This window comes from Melopsittacus undulatus, chromosome 2, assembly GCF_012275295.1.
Source record: "Melopsittacus undulatus isolate bMelUnd1 chromosome 2, bMelUnd1.mat.Z, whole genome shotgun sequence".
NCBI classification, from domain to species: Eukaryota; Metazoa; Chordata; class Aves; order Psittaciformes; family Psittaculidae; genus Melopsittacus; species Melopsittacus undulatus.
In genome coordinates this window covers 29,130,968-29,155,818 of record NC_047528.1, presented here as the reverse complement: position 1 = coordinate 29,155,818, position 24,851 = coordinate 29,130,968, and the positions used below count along the sequence as shown (strand labels likewise).

General features: G+C 43.2%; 1 protein-coding gene across 1 annotated transcript in view; it reads left to right on the top strand.

The window, feature by feature from the left end:
* Positions 1-12,686: 12,686 nt before the first annotated feature.
* The window catches only part of GTF2F2 (general transcription factor IIF subunit 2), an 88,896-nt gene continuing 76,731 nt past the window's right edge, over positions 12,687-24,851 (top strand). Inside the window, exons 1-4 of the mRNA XM_031047678.2 lie at positions 12,687-12,895; positions 19,867-19,940; positions 20,409-20,427; positions 21,882-22,026. Coding sequence (XP_030903538.1) covers positions 12,830-12,895; positions 19,867-19,940; positions 20,409-20,427; positions 21,882-22,026 — 304 coding nt within the window. The 5' untranslated portion in view covers positions 12,687-12,829. The remainder of the gene's footprint in view (positions 12,896-19,866; positions 19,941-20,408; positions 20,428-21,881; positions 22,027-24,851) is intronic.

Genomic DNA, 24,851 nt, shown 5'->3' with positions numbered 1-24,851 from the left:
ACTCCTGGGTTGAAATGATGTCTCACCATCAGCTGAGGCAACCAGTGAAGTTTCTGTCCTATTCCCATGTGTTGAATCCTGCTCATCAAGGTCCTGGAAAACTGTGGGTGGAAAGAGCTGCCTGGCCACAAGTTGGTGCTGACCTCCACTAGCACTGGGAGACGGGCACAGCCCAATAGGCTAATACCTCCTGAGACATGGACCTCAGGCTTCCTCCTTTGACACTTCCTGTATCCCTGCTGTCCTGAGGAGGAAATATTGCCTGGAGGTGGACTTGGAACCCTTTGGCTGGCTTTAGGCACACAGAAAAGGCAGGGACCCCCACCAGCATCCAAATCCCAACAGTGAGTGAGATGAGGCATGATGCAGGTAGCTGAGGCATCATCCTATTTTGACTGCTGCACACCCCTCAATTAGCAGCTGAGCAGTTTTAGTTGCAGTCACATTAAAAACTCTTCACAGGGAGGAATTCTTGGTGTAGCTGAGACAGTGAAGATCTGCCAAGTGCTTGGGAGTTTAAATTCAATAGGCACAACTTTGCAAAGACAAAAGCAAGTTTTTTTCTCAGCCTGTCAAAAGATACAGTCTTCAACTCTTCATACAAGTCAGCTGGGACAAAGCGCTTCCAACAGGCAACATGTCTTACAGAGTAGTCATTCCACCTCTGACCTCCCAGCCCCGATTCTCAAAGTTACAGAACTCTCCCTTGGTAAAGCTGGGAACTCTATCTCATGACTTTTCTGAATACTAATGTATTAGAGCATTACCATCCTGCTCTTTTCACCATCCCTACTAATCTCTCGGTGCTCTACATTGTGCTGCTACTTTTCTACAAATTATCTGCCCTTTTTTTTCCCCTCAGGAGACAACCCCCAATATCCTCTTTCAATTCCACAGGTGCTGTCAGATATCTAGCTCAGACATAGGTCTAATTAAACCCAGAACAATTGTTCCCCATGTGAAGTTAGGTTTGAAATTCACTGTGTCTTTCCCAAGGAGTCTGCATGCCCCAAACCTTATCTGCTTTCTCCAGCTATATTAGCTGTCTTCATAAAAGCTACTACACCTACCTAAAAATCTTTATCTTTAAACCTTTGGCTCTAACAATACTGCCATGCCAAAAGGCTGCATACAGTGGAAAGAGGAGGGGCAGCATGCAGCTGGGTCTGGTGTAATAAGCAGAGGTGTAACACTATGACATGCTTCACAGAAGATCTTAAATTCTGTTTTGCGGACTCAGTGAGGTTTGAGCACTCATTTAAAATCAGTGTTCATGTTTGACTAGCAACATTGATCCACGGCTACAAGCCCCAGTGCAGCTCACACTCCCCTTCTCTCCTTCAGCCCCTACTTGGAAAAAGTACCTCTTCTTTCTTCAGAGCTCTTCTCCAGAAGGGAAGCGGCAATTGAGCTGCCCTTTAACTGAGCCTCAATTTCCAGTCTGTAGAATAAGAAGGTAATGGTCTCCCTCAGTCCTGGGAGGACAGGCCCATGTTTAGCTACTCCAGCCTGTCATCAGCCCCACTTGTTATCCATCACTGCTTGTGCTTGCCCCTGATTATGCCCAGTCTCTGCAGGAAGCTACCTGCACTGCTGTCTTCCAGGGGTTTGTACCAACAAACCAACTGGCTACCAACTTACTTCATGAGTAGGACAGTGTGTCCTACCAATACTTCCCAGGACACCTGTATGATACCCCTAGTTACACAATGGGAGAGAACCTGAATCTCTTCTCCTTGAACCTAGCTATCCTCATGCGCAGCTTCTGAAGATGGCTTACACAACGTTTGCAAAGCCCTCACATGGTACAGTAGCAGCTGCCATGGAAGATCTCGTGAAGAAGCAGCATTGCTCATGGAAGGCAGAGTGCAGGACAGAGAATGTGTGACTCTCCACAGTGTGGGCTAAGCCAAAGCTGTAGCAATGCCCCCATGGTAAGCCCTGGCCACATGGGGCTAGGCTGTGTAGGAGAGCGAGGAGCTTTGAGGCCAGCAGGTACCTGGATGACCTGCTGAAGGAACATCACCACAATATGTATTTATCCCATTCAGAGAACCAACAGAGGATGTAAACCTTGACTGTGGCCAAGTGTTTAATAAAGCATGAAGACCAACTGAGTTTTTTTTCTCATACCTGGAGTATTTTTAGCATCTTTTTCCTCAGGTTGCTTTTCTATGTGCCTAGCAAGGGCTGGGTTTACACTGCTCCCTCTCTCAGTGGATCTCTAGCAGGACCTCTTTCCTCCATTGGACCTCCAATTTCCATACATTTATGGCAGTATGGTATCTTTCCGATTTTTTTGAAATTGGTGGACGGTTTCAAAAGTAAGGGAGAAGACAACTGTCAAGCCAACATACACCTACACAAACAGCATGACCACAGGGGCCTCCTTCCAATAGGAAAATTAATGCTATGTAGACATGACATTCAAGGCTCTATTATAATGCAGTAACATAGATGCACATAGTGCTGCGTGGGCAGCCTAACATTTGTCCTCTTTTAACCTTAGGTTACTTGACACTGCAATTTTAATGACTCTTAGAAGGAAGTGTTTTTATATGCAATGCAGTGATGGCATGTTAACTTTGATGGGCTGTGTTTAGGTGGAGGAAGATGTCTTTCAATTTTGTGTTGATTTTCACCTTTTTACATTCTTCCCACACTCTTCCCCCCTAAGAGTAGATTCACAAACATGTGCACACATAGAGCATCAGAGATGCAAAAGCCCTGCACGTCTTTGTCCCGATGCTACAGATAATGGGAGGCCAGTGAGTCTGATCCTCAAGCCTTGGACTTGACAGACTTACTGAACTTGACTGCATCACCTGTGTGCAGAGTGATGACTCACTTGATGAGAGGCTGTGGGATCTGCCCCTAGTTGTGGAGCTGCTTTCTTCATAGCAAATATTGGCTGTTCAAACAACACTCATGTTTCTGTTCTAGGTCACTGTTTAAAAGTACAGACAAACAACATCTAAAGAACAGGAATCTGCTACCAGCCAGTGTTCTCATGGCACTCTCAAAAGCAGCTGACAGGAGCTACACTTCTGGAGAGGGTCAGAATAGACAATTGCTGTACATATGTTAAAAAGATGTTATAAACTGTCAGAGATTTCACATTTCCTAAGAGGAAGATGAATATCTAGCACTTTCTCTAGCATGTTAGAGGAGTAATTATCAGTGTGGAGACTGAGACGCTGACTCCTACCTTTGACGGGTTGTCAATGATTTCTGAGACTAGTGAAGTTTTACAGTGTTTTCAAAATACCAGCAAATTTTCTAGTGAAGAGCTGCACTGTTTTGGGTGCTTAAATGAAGCACCTCCTAATGGCTGTCAGAAATAATTTGCACTGTCACTCAGCAGAGGCAATGGATGGTTTAATATCCAGGCATTTTGTTATGCACAGACATCCCAGGTAAGTACATATCTAGTCCAAATGAAATTGCTACCCATTCTTTTTTTATTTGCTTCTCTTTGTGAACTCATCTGCTCCAATAGCCAGCTCAAAGTCCCTCATCAAAACCATAATTGTGGTTCAATCAATAATGTTTTACAAGAGGGAAAATGCTTTGACCCATAAGAGCTCAAAATGGAGGTCAGGCCAAAGCCACAACACAGAGAGATGTGAGGACATTCAGCATGACCTGCCTTCATTTTCAAAAGCTGAGTTTTATTGAGTAGTCACCTCAATGATTTTGTGTTGTTCATATTTCTAATACAGCAGTGGGCTCCTCTCTGTAACAGAACCCTGTTCTAATGCCTAGAAAGCCCACAATGGCAGAGGCTGGCAGGCACAAGGGCCCTCCCGTGTCTGGCTTTTCTTCAGCAGAAGCATAATTGTATGGCACTGAGATCAGAACAAAAGGGCTAGGAAGGCAAGTCCCAGACATTTAATCTCAGCTCTGCCACTCACCTCTCCACATGGTAAGAAAATCCTTCAATCTTTCCCTTTTTCAGTTTTAACCCTTTACATAGAATCATAGAATAGTTAGGATTGGAAAGGACCTCAAGATCATCTAGTTCCAACCCCCCTGCCATGGGCAGGGACACCTCACACTAAACCATATCACCCAAGGCTTCATCCAACCTGGTCTTGAACACTGCCAGGGATGGAGCATTCACTACCTCCCTGGGCAACCCATTCCAGTGCCTCAGCACCCTAACAGTAAAGAATTTCTTCCTTATATCCAGTCTAAACCTCTGTTGTTTAAGTTTCAACCCGTTACCCCTTGTCCTATCACTACAGTCCCTAATGAATAGTCCCTCCCCAGCATCCCTGTAGACCCCCTTCAGATACTGGAAGGCTGCTATGAGGTCTCCATGCAGCCTTCTCTTCTCCAGGCTCAACAGCCCCAACTTCCTCAGCCTGTCTTCATATGGGAGGTTCTCCAGTCCCTGATCATCTTCGTGGCCCTCCTCTGGACTTGTTCTAACAGGACACCAGAACTGCACACAATACTCCAAGTGAGGTCTCACAGGAGCAGAGTAGAGGGGCAGGATCACCTCCTTTGACCTGCTGGTCACACTCCTTTTGATGCAGCCCAGAATACAGTTGGCTTTCTGGGCTGTGAGTGCACACTGCTGGCTCATGTTCATTTTCTCATTGACCAACACCCCCAAGTCCTTCTCCGCAGGACTACCATGAATTTCCTTTTTGCCCAACCTGTAGCTGTGCCTGGGATTGCTCCAACCCAGCTGTAGGACCTTGCACTTGGCATGGTTAAATGTCATGAGGTTGGCATCAGCCCACCTCACAAGTGTGTCAAGGTCCCTCTGAATGGCATTCCTTCCCTCTAGCGTATCAACCAAACCACACAGCTTGGTGTCATCGGCAAGCTTGCTGAGGGCACACTCAATTCCATTGTCCATGTCAGCGAATGTTGAAAAGGAACATATAGCTGTTAATATAGTAATAATATTTAAGATTTAATAGTGCTAAAAAAGCCTGTCTGAGCCAAAGGAAGGACTCAAAGTCAGTCAAACAAGACACAAGTGGACGAGAAATCAGACTTCATTATTCCTAGCACTACCAGAACAATGCCTTTTCTCTCACCCCAGAAGATCTCCATGCAAACAAATATGGTTCAGGCAGTTTAATAGCTACCATGCTGTTAGGGAGATGTTATTGCCTAGTGGAACATGTCAGCAAATGAGGATAAAGCCTACGGCTGGCTTGAGGTCATGGCTGTCTCAGCTCCTGATCAAAAGTGTTAGGATCTTCAGTGGTAGCCTGGGACCATCAGAGGTGCTGGTGGTGCACAGCAGGGATGGTAAGATGAGCGAGAAGCTTAGCTGGGGCCAGCATTGTTCTTTGGTGTTTGTTTGTGAGATGGCTGAGTCAGACCCAGCAATGACAGCAAATCTTTAGCAGCAAATCAGTAAATTAGGGGCAGAGAAGTTTAAGGTAGGAGACATTGTGGCTGGTGTCAGGGTGTTCCTAAAGGGATTATGTTCCATTTATTCTCTAAGAAATAACTAGATAACATACCATGCAGGCATGAATCACATCCACAGGGCAAAACAAGGCAGGCAGAGGGGGAATACTCGTTCTTAAAGAACAGTGTAGAAAAGCAAGATGCTGCTAATTTGCTGAGCAGCTCTGAGCCCCAGACTGAGGAAGAACAGATTAGACAAATGGTCTGCTAATAAGAATACTGGAAGGATAATGTTAGCTGTGATTGATGTAGCGCTGGTCCTGCACAGAAAACAAGGGTTTTAAGAAGGTGCATAAGAACAATGGTAAAGCTTTGAAAAACTACAACAGGCAGGGAGTTTATTTAAGTGAGGACACCCATGCATGTTAAAAAGTAGTGCAGTTAAGTAATGTGATAAAATGAGGGCCAAGAGCTCGAATTCATAGAAGAGCACTGACAGCCACCGTAAGCCAGAGGGTAAAAGGAGGAAAGGTCCTGGGAGTCTTAGGGCCGGGAGAAGTAATGGGATGGGGCTTGCAAAGGCAGTGAAAATATTGTAGGCCCTGAAGTGAAATCTCACTGCAGTCAAAAACTGCCTTTTGTTATTTATGTTTTTTCATCTAATAACTTTAAGAAAGAAGTTAACATTCAGCTTTGTTACAAAAAGCTTTAGTGATTCATCCTTAAGAGTATAGGCAGTGTTGAACTACTGATCACGACGGGTCTCCAGAAATGAGAAGGGTATGTGAAACAGAGTGTGATAGTAGGGAGGTGGACATATCCTGCAAGATGCCAGTGCCGACTTGAGGGCTGCTGCTGCCAAATGCTTGGTCTCCAGGAGAAATTGTTCTCAGTGATAAGCTTGCAGTTTTCAGCAAGAAGCAGACTATGAGGAAATAGCCTCTGATGATAAATAATCCCAGAATAATTGTATTTCTTTTCCTCAGCCTCATGTGTCATTTTCCAGAAGATAAACTGAAGGAACATGAGGCTGTCAGGATTAGCTGGGGTCCCTGCACTCTCACCTCCATTTGGCACCCGTGTTCTCATCAGATCTTCTTGTTCTTACTGATTTTATTTGCTCGTCTGCTTATTTTCCTCTCACTGACTGAAATGCTGGTTTTATTCTTCTTTCATGTTTAACTCATAATAATTAACTAGATGGCAAAATTTCAGACTAATTTAACCTCATTCAACAACAGGAACCCAGTAGAATGCAATCCAGTTGTAGGTCTGTAGCACTTTCTTCTCATTCCAGTTTATTCATTTCAATTTCATGGGAAAGCCCTTCTCTGTGGCAAAGAGAATGTATTTTGCTCTGGTCCACAGTAGCATTATTAGCTTATGCAGTGAGGAGACAAGCCACTCCTGTAAAATCCTATTTATTGGATTATTAGCACTGTTTTAGAGAAGTGCCAATAACTGGCATTTAGAGAAGAAGAGAGCTGGTGGTAAAGGCCATTAGGTGGAAAGGCTTTGGAGGAAACCTGCAGGCAGTTTGCAGCAGTAATGAAGCAGACATATCTGATGCCTCCAGTTAATTATCTCATTGAGAGCTTGCTGGGAGGCACCGCTGTGGCTGAGCTGCAATCAGGTGTTAGGATGGGACACAAGGTTGGATGCAAACGCATGTGGTTCATTTGCTTTAATGATACCACTTATATTTGTGGCATTGTAGGGTACCAGAACAATCACTTCTGAAGCAATGGTACCCACAAATTAGATGCCTTTATCACATTTATCTATAGAATCAATGTATCTAGTTCCAGTAATAAATAGGATGCAAAATGACACCTGAGAGTAACATATACACAATCTCAAAACTGTACATACCTGCCTGTGCTTTCAGTCATGGGCAGCTGCAGGAGGTCACCAGCCAGTCCTTTACACATTCAAACAGCATGACCAGTATACAACAGGCTGCCTGCCTCACTTCCCAACAAGAACATCCTGTTTTTCTTGAGTAGCCTACTAGATTTGTTCTTCTGGTCACTAATGTTTTAGCTCAGCTTAGTCACATAGTCTTCTTCTAGGTCATTGGAAATCAAAATAATAGTCCACTAGGAGGTAATATATGTATCAATAACATAACCTGGCAACTGTGTGCTGTCTATACCGACAAATTTATGGCAATATCGCTGGCGTATAATCATATTTGTTTAATTATATTACAAGGGAAATAAATCCATTGAAAACCTTAGGGATTTTTTTGGTATCTAAATGGAAAATGCCTCACTCTTCACCAAGTTATTAGCAGAAAGTGCAGAAGATGAGTGCCTGTAGTTACTGCTGACCTTTCATGCTGAGGTGGTACATCATCAGAGAAAACTCAAGGATCAGAAAAAAACATAAAGGAGTAGAGGACTAGAGAACAGGTAACAGTTCTATGTAACATCTATTCAGCTACAGTGAAAAGGCACTTTAGAAAGAAACAAGCTGCTCAGTGCTCACATTACCTTTGTGCTATTACTGGATTAAGAATGTTGCATGCTTAAATGCCTTCTTGAGAAAAGCAGGGGAAAAATGTTAGCTAATACTTTTTTATGTCAGAGAAAGACAAAAAAGACTTTGATTTAAAGTGATAATGTCAATTTTATGGTCACTTACAAAGAAATTATTTTAAATTAGGTTCAGATCAAATATCTCTGAAATTCTCTGACAATTGTCTTTTTTTTCTACAAAAATTTTGCAGCTGCATCTTTAAATTCTCTTTCTTTCTTTCTTCCTGGATATGGTGACAACCCCAAAAAAAAAAGAAGGAGACCAAGCTGCCTACAGTCAAGCTCAGTGCACATTGTTAATGTGATGGAAGACACGGTATGGGTGAAACTGTAAGCACAGCAGCAGTTTCACTAACCACTAACCTGAAAACCAGGTATTCCTCAGTGCATTGCATACATAAAAATGTGTGGCTGTAAACACATAGTAAGAATTTAAAAGGATTAATTAATGACTGAAAATTGCCCTCTGATAAGAACTGGGGCTCTAAGTTGTGTTTTCAGGCAGAAGTGTGATCAAGTTTTCATATTGCTTAGCATTGTACTGAAATGGGAGCTCTGCTGTGAGCTCTATGTTTTCCACTCTGACACAGAACAGCTTGGGGTGAACAAGTCTGTTATTAATGCATTGCTCAAAGGCAGACTGAAAACACAATGAATGTAACATACTTTTGGCCTTAAAGAGGCACACTGAGAATCATTTGCTGCTGGAGGAAATAGATATGCAGCGTGATCGCCCATGCTCTGTTTCAGAAATAAGCTACATAGAGTTACCTTTTATTCCTAAATAAATTATTAATCTCTGCCTGGGTGTTTTTTACTTCTCTGGAGATGATTTCCTCTCTCTTTTCCAGGTTACATAGAAAAGCAATTCTCTTGCAGTGCAGGCAAGAGAATGATGCATCACAGTTAAAGATGGTGAAGGTTTGCCATCTGCTTACCTAGACAGTTCAAAGTAGTTTTGGGACTCAAAGAGGTGGGGGTCCTGCAACATGCTCATGCAGCCAGAGAACAAGAGTGCTCCAGCTGTCCCTGAGGAGACTTGCCATGAGAAGGAGTGTGAAATCACTCAAATGAGGTCTCCTAGGTGCATGAGTCTGAGTGAATGCCTTGGTCTTAAATACCCAAGTTTCTGGGCTGCGAGATGACCAAGCCACATCTGACCACAGAAAGGAGGTTGTGGCCTTTAGAGCTGCCCAGCTGGGTGGCCAGTCGTGTGTCCTCTCCCAAGCTCTTTCCACCCCTATGTTTCCCCAGCCACACGAGCATCATGGTGGTATGGGGGCTTGCTGGCTGTGCTCCAATGCCTTTCACAGGAAGGGGAGCTTGTGGCTCACTGGTTTGGTTTATCTCACTGGGAGAGCTCACTGGTTGGATGCCTGTGGCACATGTGGAGCATGAGTCCCAGAGCAGCAATGTCACTGCAGCAGTTGAAGTAGGAAGGGGCTTTCATGTGCTTAATGAGATTTCACAGGACCACAGCCAGGAGCTACAGTCCCTCTCTTCCTTGCCTTGTGCCAGATACACACTTCTCCTCTACACAGAAAGTTATAAAGACAGGGAATCCACAAACTCACTGCTAGCAGAGTAGTGAAAAGGGAGCCAGTCGACTGTGACTGTTTTTGTCACTCAAACCAATGATCTTCTCTGTTGCCCTGCACCTGGAGCAGGCAACTTTTGTTCCTCTAGTTAAAATTCCACACATGCACTCTTCCTTGCTTATAAACTGAAACCCAAGTTGGGATCCTGCTCATCTCCCCTTATCCTTGCTGGACTTTGAGAGATGTTCGTGAGCTCCTGATGGCAAAACTCAACTTCAACAGGCCCGCATGAGGCTTTTTGCATCTTCTGTTGTGCTGGTTTTCAATCAGCAATTAGCTTCTTCCTAAAATCAATGGAGAGAAACCGTGTGGGGCTTCTGCTGACACTGCGGACCCTCCACCTCACCTAGTAGGATGGGGGGGGAAGATAAAAAGATCGTGTAAGACTGTATTTGAGCACCTATTTCCTCAGACACAACATCTGTTTCCTTGCAAGCACAAAGAAAATAGGTGACTAACATGCAGTTCTGCTGCTCGGCAGCTGGCCCCTGCTCCTCCTCGATGGCACTAAATGTGTCCCTGGCAAACAGGAGGTTGAGATTTTAAATGAGGAATTAATGAAAATGCACTCTTTTCCTGCTCGTTGTCCCTTTAAATTCAGTTTCCATGGAAACGGGTCTGGAGAGGCTCTCTGGAGGGAGCCAGGAGAGCTATCTGCCTGCCCTCCCCTCTGGGTTGCCAGCTGAACCACCCCAACTGCCAGGCTCCAGCAGAGGTATTTGCTATTGTTGTTTATGCCTAGAATAGGAGCAATGGCTCCTCATGGGCCCGTCTCTAAGAGTGGAGGTGGTCAGTCACGCTGCTGTCATAGGTCTCTTGCAAGCACTGCTCCTCTCCTTCCAACCCACTGCAACTCCGCCTTGCTGAAAATGTTATTCCTGTTAACATCATCAATTCCACTGCTTTTCTTCCTTAAAAGCGGTGGTGGGTGTGATGTGAGCATGCAGACTGAGTTGGGAGCATTGCAGAGGGACAACGTTGTCATTAATTCAGTGTTTGCCCTAGGGGAAAATTTGAGACCTCACCAAAAGTACTGCATCCAGCTCTGGGGTCCCCAGCACAAGACAGACATGGACCTGTTGGACTGAGTCCAGAGGAGGGACACAAAAATGCTCAGAGGGCTGGAGCACCTCTCCTGTGGAGATAGGCTGGGAGAGTTAGGCTTGCTCAGCCTGGAGAAGAGGAGACTCAGGGGAGACCTTATTGTGACCTTTCAGCACCTAAAGATACTGACTTTTTATCACTCCTTGTACTGACAGGACAAGGGAGAATGGCTTTAAACTGAAAAAGGGTAGATTTGTATTAGATATAAGGAAGAAATTCTTCCCTGTGAGGGTGGTGAGTCACTGGCACAGGGTGCCCAGAGAAGCTGTGGCTGCCCCATCTCTGGCAGTGTTCAAGGCCAGGTTGGATGGGGCTTGGAGCAACCTGGTCTAGTGGAAGGTTTCCCTGCCCATAGCATGGGGATGGAACTGGATGAGCTTTAAGGTCCCTTCCAATCCAAACCACCCTGGGATTCTAGGAAAATCGTATCACTGAGCCCCTCATTTCTGCCAGACCACCATGAAGATGTTTTATAGCAGCATGAGGAACAGCATGTATCCTAAAAATGGCCTGAGAGCTTTTGGCTGCAGCCAAGGGTGCAGTGTTTCTTGGAGTTATGCTGGAAGACTGTGCTGGGTACAGAGTGCAACACAGCATACGGCTGCATCTATAACCATCTTGGATATCCAGCTCTGCCCTTGGGTTTCACTTGGAGGGAATTCACTGGCTTGTTCTGAAAGAATATACCATCCTTTGCACAGCACAGGGAATCAGTGGAACTGGACCCAAAAGCAATTAGTGGAACAGGACCCACTGTAAAGCGATGGTGTTTGTGTAGATCCACTCTTTTTCCAGGTAAACAAACCCTACAGGTCTTAGACCTACAATAGTTGCGGGTTGCCCAGTGCCAGGAATGGTAGCTGTTTTTACCACTGTGGAGATGCATCTCTTCCATTTTCGTTAGCATTTGAGGAGATGCCTCTGGTGTGTCTGTGAAAGGTTGTCTTACTGAAATCTGAACTTTTAGTGGAAGCTGACTAATAGTACAAGTTTCATCCACCCTCCCAGCTGCATTCTGCAGACAGGAACAGTTCCAGTGTAAAAACAAAAGAAATTTTAAAATGCAGCTGAACCTAATCAGAACAGTTCAGTGTTAGCTGTTGTTGCTTCAGGTACACATGAAAGCATTGCCCTCCTTGGTTACCTAGATGCTTGCCTGTAATTAGAAAGACAGGCTATCATATCTGAAATGTAATAATGAGATCTCTTTCTGCAAGCCAGATGAACAGTGTCTTACTGTACCAGACATCCTCCCTGCTTGCTGTTGGTGCAGTCCCAGAGTATGACCTCCACCATCCTGCAAGCAGACTTCAAGGAGGATGTAAACCTGTACTGGGGGGAATTCAAAGAACAATGGGCATGAGCAGAGGTCTAGGAAATATGACCTATGAGCCATAATTGAACTGAGGTTGTTCAGTATGAGTGGAGGCAAGACAAAGGGACACATCTCCATGAAGATATAAAGGAACACTGCAGAGAGGAAGGTAATAAAATGCTTTCCATGTCCACAGTGGTGTCCCCGGTGTTAGGAACAGAGACATAAAATAGGGACTTTGATGGGTTACCAAAGCCCAACACCCCCATCTCAAAGCAGGACAGCAGACGCTTGCTCTCTCCTGACTTAATGTCAGTGTCCAAGACACCATCCCACTTTCAGCCTGTTCCACTGCTCCACTGCAAGTCCCCTTTGTGGAAAGCTAAGCCTAATTCTTCACTTTTTACCTATGGTAAAGGATTCGCCTGCTTTATTTGTCCTCACTTTTGTGATATCTGGGGAGACTGTGACGCTTTGATCCCTTTCCCCGGAGCCACTCCCATCGCGCCATGTCCTGCCCACAGGGAAGAGCACTGTTACGGTGGTGTCTTCCCCTCCAGACCACTCCTCTCGTTTCTGCAGAACGTGCTGCTGCCATTCTGCAGCATGCTCGGATAACCCTCCCTGTGAAGGGGGGCTGTAAGCGGGGCGGCAGCCGTAGATTTTGTCGCTGACATACCGAGGCCCTCCTTGCCGGCGGCCGCGCCGGGGCGGGGACTCGAACTCGAGCCCCACCTCCCTGCAGCCGTGCTCCGCGAGCGGAGGAGGTTTGCCCACCGCAGGCCACCATCTGCCGGCGTTGAGCTGCAGGGCGGGTACAGCGCCCACGGGAGCCGGAAGAACTGTTCCCGTGTATCTCCCGCCAGCCCCGTCGTGCGCCTTATCCCGGCCCCGCCATGAGCGAGAAGGGCGAGCTGGACCTCACCGGGGCCAAGCAGAACACCGGCATGTGGCTGGTGAAGGTGAGAAGCCGCCCGCGCATCCCTAGGCCCGGCCCGGCGCGGCCTGTGGCGACTGGGCCTAGGTCACCCCACACACCCCGTGCTCGGGCTGGCGGCAGGCCGGTCCTTTGGAAGCGCTGAGTGCGGCCTTGCCGTGCCTGGAGCGCGGCGGGAGCTGGGGTTGTCCGTGTGAGGCTTCTCCGGTGCTCCAGGGCTGCGTTGCCCCCCTTTCCGGCCTGGTGGGCGAGGAGCGGGACGCGGCGTCTTCCTGGGCAGCTCCTGGGGTACACAGATTCACAGGATGGTTTGGGTTGGAAAGGGCCTTGAAGATCAGCTAGTTCCAATCCACTAACATGGAACTCCCCAGGGAAGAGTGGGCTACCTTCAGGCTGGCCTTGGCTTGAGCTTTAGTAGGGGTAACAAACATGGTACTGTAACTTCTGTTTTCCAAAACTCTTGGAGTTGGTGAAAGTTTGAGTGCTCCCAAATTCACATTCCGGTTAAACAAACAAACAAAAAACCCCGAAGAAGATAAACGCCTTTGTCTCATCACTACAGCTCACCTCGGTGCTAAAGAAGTACAGCTATAGCGAAGGTGCTGTGAAAAGGTACAAAAGTCAAAGCACTTATCTGGTTCAGGGCCACACTTGCAGCTACTGCCAACTTGTCAGCTCTTCTCCATCGAGGGGCTTTCTGTCAGGATGGCTTGGCCCCTTCTGCTGGACACAGCAAGCATTGGCTCAGAAAAGAGAAGACTCACAGCTGAGGGTTAGGGAGTATGTGCCCTATCTCCCTTCTTGTCCTCTGTGGATTTGCTGTTGGTTTTCTACCCCGGTGTTTGCTCTGTCTGGGGAGAAACAGTAGTCTCCTCCCCTTCCTCTTTTTGGGGATATAAGGAACAAGCTCAGACCATTAACTTGAAGGATTTTGTGGGGACATAGTAGTACCCAGATACTGGTCCAGGGTAGTGAAGGGCTGTGACACGATCATATTTCAGCTACCAGAATATCTCATTGTGGCCCATGAAAATGGTGGGCACTTTCTGACTTGCTTTGCTCTGTAAAAGTTCTGGTGGTGGGTGGGTCATTACATCTGGGTTCCTCTTTCTTACTGAAACCTGAATTCTGGTTTTGTGAAACTGTAGTGAGCACTCCAGAGTGCTCTAATTGTAACAGCTTACCCAGGACAGTAGAAATGAAAGCTGGCAGCGGAAAGCTGCAGAAGTGTATCATGACATATCGAGTGACAGGATGATAAATGGCAGATGAAATTCAGAGTAGAAAAGTGTAATCTGATATGCACAGAGAAAAACTATCCTAATTATACATACATAGAAATTATAGAATCGTAGAATAGTTAGGGTTGGAAAGGACCTTAAGATCATCCAGTTCCAGCCCCCTGCCATGGGCAGGGGCATTTCACACTAAACCATATCACCCAAGGCACCGTCCATCTTGGCCTTGAACACCACCAGGGATGGAGCATTCGCAACCTCCCTGGGCAACCCATTCCAGTGCCTCACCACCCTAGTAGTAAAGAATTTGTTCTCAGCTGGTTGTTGCCATTCAGAAGGAGGTTTAGGTTTTCAGTAGATGTGGATAACTCCCTAAGAATGTCTTGTCAGACTAGCAGATTCAACATTAGGCATGATTGCAAAAGATACAGAGAACAAAAGAGAAAATATTGTGCTATCATGTAGCCTGTATCTTGAGTATTATGTGTAGTTCTGATCTCATCTTCCCCATTGTGGAAGTTATAAAGTGGACCGCTATGGTCGGTATAGAAGCAGTACAGAGAAGTGCACCAGGGATGATATGAGGAACAAGGAGTGGTGGCTATGAAGGGAACTCCTATATATGCTGTTACCTATCAGGCTGGCAAGATGATTGATGTGGAAATCTTACAGAGGTCTGAAGGCATGAGTAGTGTCACAGGTGAATAAGGAAGAAGTGAGTAGGGAAGAGTCAGCTTGGACACAAGACTTAAGGGTGTGTCAGTTCATCTGATGGGACTCAGAGCAAACAAAGCGGTACCATTTTGCACAATATGTAGTTCAATTTTGGAAGCTGTGAATGTCAAAACTGCAGAAGCTCGGAAAGCCATTAGACAAATTTAGACAGGAAAATCATACTGAGAGATTAAAAATAAATGTTTCCATACCCCAAGGTTTCTGAGTAAAAGATCCTAGAAATTAGAAGAGCATGTTGGAGAAATACCTTTTCTTATGTTCTCTTCCTCTGAAGCACCCACTGTTGACTGCATTTGAAGACAGGGCCCTGAGCTCGCTTGTCTTTTAGGCTGATACAGTTTGGTGTTTCTTGAAGCAAGACAGGATTTTTCAGGCACATCTGTGCTTACGGTTGATGCCACGCAGCACAGAGCCTGGGAAAACTGGTCTAAAAGGGACACTTAAATATTGCGCTTCCAAGTAAGTGCTAATCTAATCCTTCATGCACATGATCTGAACTTATAATTTGTCTGCCACCTTGTATAATAATGATGATAAAAAAAATATTATGAAGTTGCTAATGTTAATAGCCATAGCAAGGGATGTGCAGGATTTTATCTTCTGAATTCCTTCAGACCTGAACTTGCAAACAACCATCCATGTTACTAGGACTTTCAACACATGCAGAGCCGTGACAGTGTGTAGCACCTGTACTTTTTTTTTCTTCTTCTGTATAGGGTAATAAGGCTGAAATTATCCCTCGTTTGAGGGAGAGAGCAGTCAGTTCTGCTGGAATAAAAAAATTAGCTAATTTAATTTCGTTTTAGCATATATTGTGCTAGCACAGGAAGTATTCCAGAGAGACTACTTAATAGGCAATAAAAAATGTAGTGATGAGTCTTTTAGAAGCATGAGCAGTAAAGGGAGGTACCAGCAGTTGAGTTGCTTTAGTACAAACCCAGAAAGCAGCTCAAATGTTTTTTCTGTTATTTCAGTGAAAGCTAAGGAAATATAAGAACTGTTGGTTATGTACTTGTGATAAACCAAAGCCCATTTAGTGTTAGCCATTAGAATAGTTATTTTTTTTTTATTCTCTGTGTGGTGGTTTGGGTTCTTTATTTATTTATTTCATCTGCTGCATTGATCTATATTTAGAAATATGATATCTTTATATAATTTCTTTTTTGGATGTTCAAAGGAAAATGAATACATAGATACTGACATCAGCCTTACTCAGTTTCTGATGTATGTACTGTGTATGGATTGCTATATAGAGAAAGAATTGATTAAATTTCACACAGAAAATTGGAAGTGGTTTGTTACAGAGAGGGCCTGTTTTGTGGTTTTTATTCCAAAGGCAGATAGAAAGCTATGAATAAGCTGAAAGATGCGTGGAGCAGGGGCCCTCTTGTCATACCCTACCTGCAGGGTTCTTGGTGTACTGGAGCCCAGGTGTTTGTGTGATATGAATAGCAAGTAGAAAGCAGCAGTGTGAAGAGGTCTTGGAGTGATGCTCCTTGGTATGTCAGATTTCTACTTGTGATTAAATTGCATGGGTTTCTAAGAGAAGAGTGTTCTTACCTACGAATCCCACAATAAAGGCCACTTGTCTTGAAAATGTTTAATAGTCTTTTAGTATGTGAGGTGCTCTGTCCACAAGGCAGTCTTTCTGTGGGTATATATAAAATTCAAAATCCTGCCGTGGGATCTTTGAATATTCTTTCTGCTCTTCCTGTGAAAGCTGGTCACCCTTGTTTTCTGTATGTTCTTTCAAGGAGTATTAGGAGCTTGAAACCCAACTGTTCTCCAAATGTTAAACTTCTGTTACGATAAAGTTAAAAGAAAATGGCAAATTCAGATACCCGCAGTGTGTAAGACTATTTAATCGTTCCTGTGATTGTTTATGCCACTAGTGCGGAGCTACAGAATTTAATGTGGTTTTGAGAGAACCATCTGGTTTTAGTAGAAGTTTCTGTGTATAGATGTAATCCTTTGATCACAGTCCTTCATATCCCTTTTTCTTCTCCTGCATAGCCCTTGACTGCAGGTAGGCCAGGAGAAAAATGATTAATTGCATTCTTTGAGACCATTTCCCATGCAACTGAAAGAAGTAGGACTGATCTGCAACCTTTTAGTCTGAAAAAAATCCCTGTCTGACTAGATTATGTAGCAAGTCAGTGATTTTAATAGCATGTGAGTCCTTCAGTCCTTGTCCACTCATACTCTGTGCGTGTCTACCTTATTACCTCGGCAATATAAATCAGATACAGATTATGGGCGAGCACAAAGTACTATTTCTGTTGAGTCAGTTGAAGCACATGTCATAGCATTTATCTTGGCTTTAGAAAGAAAATGATACCTGATCTGGCATGAATCCAGTAGAAAATCCACTGTAGAAAATTACCACTTTGAAACCTGTGGGGAAAAAAATCTTTATTGATGGATTGTGCCAACTCATGGATTTCTGTTGTGCATTTGTGGTGTTTTTGACCCAGTGTTAGGACTTTATGGATACCTGGACTGACATTAAGTTTGGCTGAGCAGATGAAAGACCTCTGTATTTTTCTAGCTATTCCACAGCACTTCATAGGGTACTGTGAGACCAAAGGAAGTGCTAAGCACTGGTACTATGATGCTTTCTGAGTTTTTTTTGAAGAACAGGTAAATGTAAGTTACTGTTTGTCAGCAAGTTCTTGGAACAGGCTCTCTGCCTTCTGAGCTGTGCAGTGGAGCTTGGCTTATTTTTACTCTATGCAAGACTATGATGTGCCTCTTTGCTACTTGAAACAGAAAATGCCACAGGCATAGCTTAGTACTTTCTCACTGTCTGTGTCTCACACCATTTTTCTGTGTGGGCACAGATGTTTTCAGTTGCTGTGGACTGTGTGAGCCAGAATAAACTTTTCTGTACCAGTGAAGAACATTGCTGCAAAATTACAGATTGTAGATCAGTCCTGATGTGTCATGAGCATATGAAGAAGAAAGTTCCTGTACTGGAATACTGTGGTATGTGGTGTTGGAACAGTAAATGTTTTTTCTTTTAACAAGTCACTGTTTTGCCTAAGCACTGAGACTACTGTAGGTCTTTAAGATTATCTTCTCACAACAACTGCTGCATCTTTATTAGAAAGAAAGCGTAGTTTCTTTTGGGCTGCTTTCAGCTCTTTCCTTTAGAAAAGAATCTGTAGGTTTCATATCACTTGAACATGTTCCATTTAAACTAGATGTGAGATTGTCCTGTAGTGCCTCAGGTCTGTATTCTATCCCTTTATGTGCCACAGTACTTCTGCATCTAATAGTTTGTGTGTAGGGGAAAAACTGCTCCAGTCTCTCATTGTTGTGCTAATATGTTGTGTCCAGTCTTTATAAACAGCCATCATAGAAAAGACAGCCAGAATTGCTGAATGGTGGTGATGGGGAAACTGTGATCTGCAAGTCCATGTGATCTGCAGAACACTGCGCTCTGTGCTTATAACTGATTGAGCTGTCTTCTTGCAAGGAAAGATAGACATGGCTACAACTTGATGGCATGCAGTGAAGCACAGAAGATAGACATGTTCCTTGTTCCTTTGGGAATAAACTGCTTGAGGCTTGAGATGCCTTGCTAGGGCTGGATGCATGCACATATGAGCTGAGCTGGGATTTCCTTTCTGGACAGGCCACCTTTTGAACTGTGCACTCATACAAGTGTTGAGATTTATGTGTTCATCAGCAATAGCACCTTATATCAGAGCAAACACTTATCATTTGATCTCACAGATAAATGTAACTTTTAAGCTTGTTTGTAAGGAGAGCCAGAGTAACTCTCTTGAGCATGGGACACATTGTCCAGGCATTACCAGAAAAAAGAAATGTTGTTCCTGCTGCACAGAGTCATGCATGCATCATTACATCTGGGACACATGTGGGAGTCCGAGGAGCATGAGCATACATGGGCATATGGCACAGCGACAGCAGCAGCAAGGCGCTGAGGCTGGCTGTGGAAGTGCACTGGCTCTTGGAGTGCACTTTATCTGGCAGTAGTTAGCTGGTACCTTTTTGGCCAGAGATTGATTTCACCTAACAGTACATTGATGGGAAAAGAAGAGAAATGGATCCACTTGGAAACATAGCTTCCAGCTTATTGGTTGGTAAAGGAGGTGCCTTTACTGTCCATTATGAGCCCAGGTCACCCAGTGCTGCAGGCACCAAAACCTTTGTAACTGAAGGAATTTGTGTGGAGTTATGTCCTTGCAGCTTGGAGCAGCTTTTATTTCTTGGATGTATGAGGTTAAGCAGGGTTGCTTGTTCCTATCCCTGCACTGACCTCTGCTTTGTGCAGCCATATCCCGAGCTGCATCAAAAGGAGCATGATCAGCAGGTTGAAGGGGGTGATTCTGCCCCTCTGCTCTCGTGAGACCCCACCTGGAGTACTGTTTGCAGTTCTGGTGTCCTCAACATAAGAAGCACATGGAGCTATTGAAACAAGTCCAGAAGAGGGCCACACTGATGCTCAGAGTGCTGGAGCACCTCTCTTCTGAAGACAGGCTGAGAAATTTGGGCTTGTTCAGCCTGGAGAAGACTCTGGGGAGACCTTAGAGCAACTTCCAGTACCTAAAGGGGGCCTCAGGAAACTTGGAGAGGGACTTTTTACAAGGGCCTGTAGTGACAGGACAAGGGGGAATGGCTCTAGAATAAAAGAAGGTAGATTTAGATTAGATATAGGGAAGAAATTCTGTACTGTGAGGGTGTTGAGGCACTGGAACAGGTTGGCAAGAGAAGCTGTGGCTGTCCCATCCCTGGTAGTGTTCAAAGACAGGTTGGATGGGGCTTCGAGTAACCTCCTCTAGTTGAAGATGTCCCTGCTGATTGCAGGGAAATTGGACTAGATGAGCTTTAAGGTCCCTTCCAACTTAACCCATCCTATGATTCTGTATTGTCTACTATATTTAGTTCATATCGTAATCTGAAGTGGTCAGGGTAAAAGCATTTAAATATATACACATACACACTTTATACAGAATTTTAAAATCTGCTTGTTTTGAGATCTGTCTTCTTTTCTTAGGTCCCCAAATACTTGTCACAACAGTGGAATAAAGCTTCAGGAAGAGGTGAAGTGGGAAAACTAAGGATTACCAAGTAAGCCTTTACTGTACCGTTACTGGTTGCATTTTATAGAAGTTACTTGTGGTAGATTATGTTGCATCTCTTATAATACATAACTGTTTCTTGCAAATACTGTGCATATTTCTCTGATACCTGAGTGGTATGTGCTTGTGTAGTGATTATGAAAATAAATCATATATTATATGAAATTGTAGTGGGGAGTGGTTATGTGATGTTTGATTTCTTAAACTCAAGAAATATGCACAACTAGCTGGAGAATGTTCTTTAGCTTACATGTGCTATTTTGCTGCTTCTGTTCTCACCTGCTGACTTTTCCCATTTATTCTTGGGCATCAGCATGACAAAAATAAAAAAATACTAAGCAGCTCAGGAGTGAAGATGAGTAACAAAACTAGAATTTGAATTCGCTTTTTTATCAGGGAAGCTAAACTCGTGGAATTAGATTATGGAAACTAAAACATTAAATATTTTCTTTTTCAGAAATCAAGGAAGAACAGAAGTAAGTAATTACTAAATACAGAGGCTGTGAATGTGTTACATTTTGAATTCTGAAAAATTGTTTAGAATATGCTAGTTTCTATTAATGTTTATTCATGCTGGTTTTCTATTTCATGATTAGAACATGCTGGTCACATATTTTTTGCTACACCTGTAATGAGGCATTGTACTGGAGAACCAGGAGGTGCAGATTCTACCCATATGAGCTCTGTCCCTGGATTTTCTGTGGTCTTGTTTCGCTAAGTTTGTTTACCCATCTGTAGCAGCAGTCGTATAGCAACCTTTTCTCTAAACATTTTGAGATGTGTTAGTGCAGAAGGCTGTCAGAACTAAGAACGATGACAGTAAAGCAAAAGAAGTTGAGATGTAAGGTTTGCAATTTCAGAAGGTATTGTATTATATATTTGGAATTTGGTCCTACTAAATATAAAGCAAATTGAAAATTATTCTGCATGCAAAGGTAACTGCTTTTGTTAGTAGCCTCGGTGAATGAGAGTAACTTCCTGTATCCTTTATAGGAGGTAAGGGAAGTTTCATTAGTTAGAATTACTTCAAATGCCACATAGGCCTGTAACTACATTGGTAGAAGCTGTGGACAAAAAAAAAAGTGACAGGGAAGCAGGCTGCATTTGCTGTTTGATTACCTGGCCAAATTCTTTTCAGAATGAGTGGAGAGAGTTCTACTGGAGGTTTTGATGTTTGGTTAGTCTCTTCTATGCTAGAGTATGAGCCAGCCTTCCTGATTGAGTGAGCTCCACACCAAAATCTTGATGAGAGCCCCAGAGCTCATTTTGCAGTCCCTGTAGAGCCATGTGGTGAAGAACCCCATTGAGAAGATATGACTTCCTAGAGATCCTGTTGCTGCATGGCAGAATGAGGCTATAGCAGAACTTACAGGAAAAGCACATAGCCAGCCAGAAATAGCCCCCTTCAGGTTTCTTGCTGTGTCCTGCAGCTAAACATTCTGGCTACCCAGTCCCCCCAGTACCTTCTCAGCTCCTGTATTGGGCATACAATGTAAACAATAGTAAAAGAACTGTCTTTAAGCCTCTGCATGTGGTTCAGGAGTCCTCAGACTAATGACATTTGTGGTACATCAGCAATTTTTCTAGAACTCAGCTGTCTGTGTGAAACATTTTAAAGCACTCATACCGAACAGCGTCTGGAAACCTATTATGCTTTACATTTTAATACGTAAGATCAAATTGTTCTGTGATTTCAGGAGGAAGTAATTTACAATTTTTAAAAGAGGGGTAGATTTTAGTAAATATATGAAAGCTTTGAATTCTGTATTCCAATGAGAGATCAATGTAATAAGACTCTTATCCCACTTGTCATGTTTTTGCAATTAAAATGTGCTATACTACTCGTGTTTTCTTTCTTTTTGTTTCCCATAACTTGTAAAGCAGAGTAATTGAGTCTGTTTAGTAACATTATGGTAATTGTGACTGTTAGGTGTCATTTACTTTGAATGAAGAGCTTGCAAGTATCAATGATATTGGAGGAAAACCTGCTTCAGTCAGTGCACCAAGGGAGCATCCATTTCTTTTGCAAAGTGTGGGAGGACAGACCTTAACAGTGTTCACAGAAACTTCAGTAGGTAAGTTAGAATTCAACTTATTTGTTACAATTCCAGTATGTTCTGTGATTCTGTGACATGGTCATGTTACACTGTACAGTAACTTCCGCAAACTGCCTTGTGTGTAGCTCCTGTGTGCTGTAAGGTTTTCTACTGAAATTACATGGTCATGTTCTGGATGTTCTGAGACAGAAAGAAGGTGTCTGCAGAGCGTATCTCATTGTCTGCAAAAGGTATCTCAGTTTCAGCATTTAAGTTTTGGTGTCCCTAGAACACAAATAATAGTAATACTTTTTGCTACTTCTGTCTTCTGTGGGGCAGAAAGCTACAACACAACAATCTTCTGATTTTTTGATGTCCATAGGCTGTCAAGTAATTGCTGTAACAGTAATTGCTGTAATGGCAGTGTGACATTTTATCAGATAAATGAGGGAAGGAGAATTGTAACTCACAGGACAGAGCTAGAATACTTAGATAAGTTTGACCACCTCCTTTCAAAGATCTATTTAAAGATTTAATGGCTGAGCACTGAGATATTAAAGTACAGATAGCTTGGCTGTCTCAATTGTGTGTAGAAAGCCGAGCTCTTGCATGTTTAGAAATACAAGCTTTTATGCTACAACTCAGGCACTTTTCATTTGTTATCATCCCTTTCCCTGAAACTGATGTAATTGTGTTACTGATTTCTCACTTAAAAAAAAAATTGTATCTTAGAGTATGTGACTTGCAGCACTCTAAGAATACTGGAGTTTATAATTCATGGATTACAAATATGAAAAGAGATAGGGAGCAAGTTTTCAAGAATCTTGCAAACATTTTAGCAGTGCCTCATCTTTTTCCAGTTCTCTGTGCCTTAACCTCAGAATGCTTTATGAAGGAAAGAGATTTTAGGTGTGAAGATGTATTTAACATTATTTGGTGACTTTTGCAAGGTTGATGCAAATCTCATGGGATTTTGATTCCCAAGACACCTTTTGATACAAAATACTGCTTCAAAAACCTCTGATGGTAACTTAAGCTGCCGTGGATGTATATGCTTAACTAGAATGTGGAATATTTGTCATCAGTGAGAATGAAAGTCATTAAAATGTTATAATGTTGCCCATTTATTTCTGGCTTACCATCTGTAATACCAGTGTCTCAAAAACTTTAGGTACTTAGAACCTGTCCAATCTTTATGTAATAAACTAAAAATTTTGCATTTCTTAGCAACTAGAAAAAGTTATTCAAGGACCATGGATCTTTTGAGTAGAAGTTATTATATTAATTGGGAGCAAAGGGTAGTTACTGACATTAGAAATGTCTGGGATGAAGCATGGAATAAGCATAGAACCTGTCAAAATTGTTTTTGCTTGAGGTTAGCAAGCATAACATGCAGTCAGTGAGTTTTCATGAAACTTGCTTAAATGCAAAATGGCTAAAATGTGTTGCTGTTGTGTTAAAGCTGGCATTGGCAGCACAATCAAAAATAAACTTTAATGTGCTTTTCTTGCATGACTTTTTTTGGTTGTAAGGATGAGTATGACACAGATACTTCAAATTCCAGTCAGATTTCTTACAGACACCATGTTCCTGCAGCCACACTCTTGTGTTTAAATGTGTATTGCCAATAAGTTTTGAGCTCCAAAGCCAATTTCAGCAAGTTTTGTAGTGAATTATGGCTAATGTGAAAAAAATGGTGTCTGAAGAGTGGAACAAAACTATATGGCTATCCCAACTGAAAGAAAGTCTGCTACTCTATTTGATGCCAGAAAGTCCACAAAAAACCACTATAATTGTATCAAGCATGCAAAAAGACTCAATAAAAACTTGCACATCTTTGTACATCAGTCAATCCACATTAAGATGCAGTCACAGGAAATTGAAATTCATTCTTACGTTCACAGACCAGTGTTTTTCTTCAAATTGAAATTAGCTTATTTTTGTGAAAAGCATTTGTAATCTGGCTCCATTTTCTTTTGCAAAGTGCACCATGTTACAATATCAAGATGCCAGTTTGAACTGTGGGCCAGAGATTAAGCTGTTTTGGAACTGCAGATGGCATGGCTAGTGCTGCATCTGGAAGGATGCGTTTGAGGGATTATGAAAATGAAATATGAATAAAAAAGTGCTTCATGCACTGCTGACCTCAGTCAATACCCTTCTGGAGGACTGAATTTACCTGAAATGGAGCAAATGGCATAAATCAGTTTGGTTTCTTCTGTAAAGGGTCTTTTTGGTGGTGGCTTTGTTGGTTTGGTTTTGGTTTGTTTTTTTTTTTCTTTTTGAGCACATTAAAAGCCCTAAGACCTGTTCAGTGTGCTGTTCTCTAATCCTGGGATCCTTGTGTTGAAGAGGCCACCTTTTTTTGGTGCTGTTTCAGAAAATGAGTGAGGGCTAACAAAGCTGCCTCTGAAATATTTTGCAATCTTGGAAGATGCTACGGGGAGTTTACATATTCAGGATAATTGAGCACTTCACATTGACTCTTCAGGTCACTTAGAGCAAGCAAAAGAGATCTAATCTAACAAACAGTTTAGTTTTTCCTGCATGATGTAATTTCTTGACTTCTGAATGTATTTTCTGTGGGTTTTGTTTTGTCTTAGCTGAACTTGCTTCTAATACCTGTTGTAGTTGAAAGAAGTCCTTTCACTCTTATACTGTAAGCCTCTTAACCTCTGGTGATCCCATATTAGTTAATGAACAGCAGCAGCCTCTTTTGAGGTGCCATTTGTTGTGTCCAAAGTGTAGTGAATTCCAGTTTCTTGGTCTTCTGCAGTGTGTAGTAGATCTAGGGTAATACAAAGCTGGGTAAAATGGATTCCATCCCAGATACTATTAAAAATCTGGTCTATGCTGATTTTCGT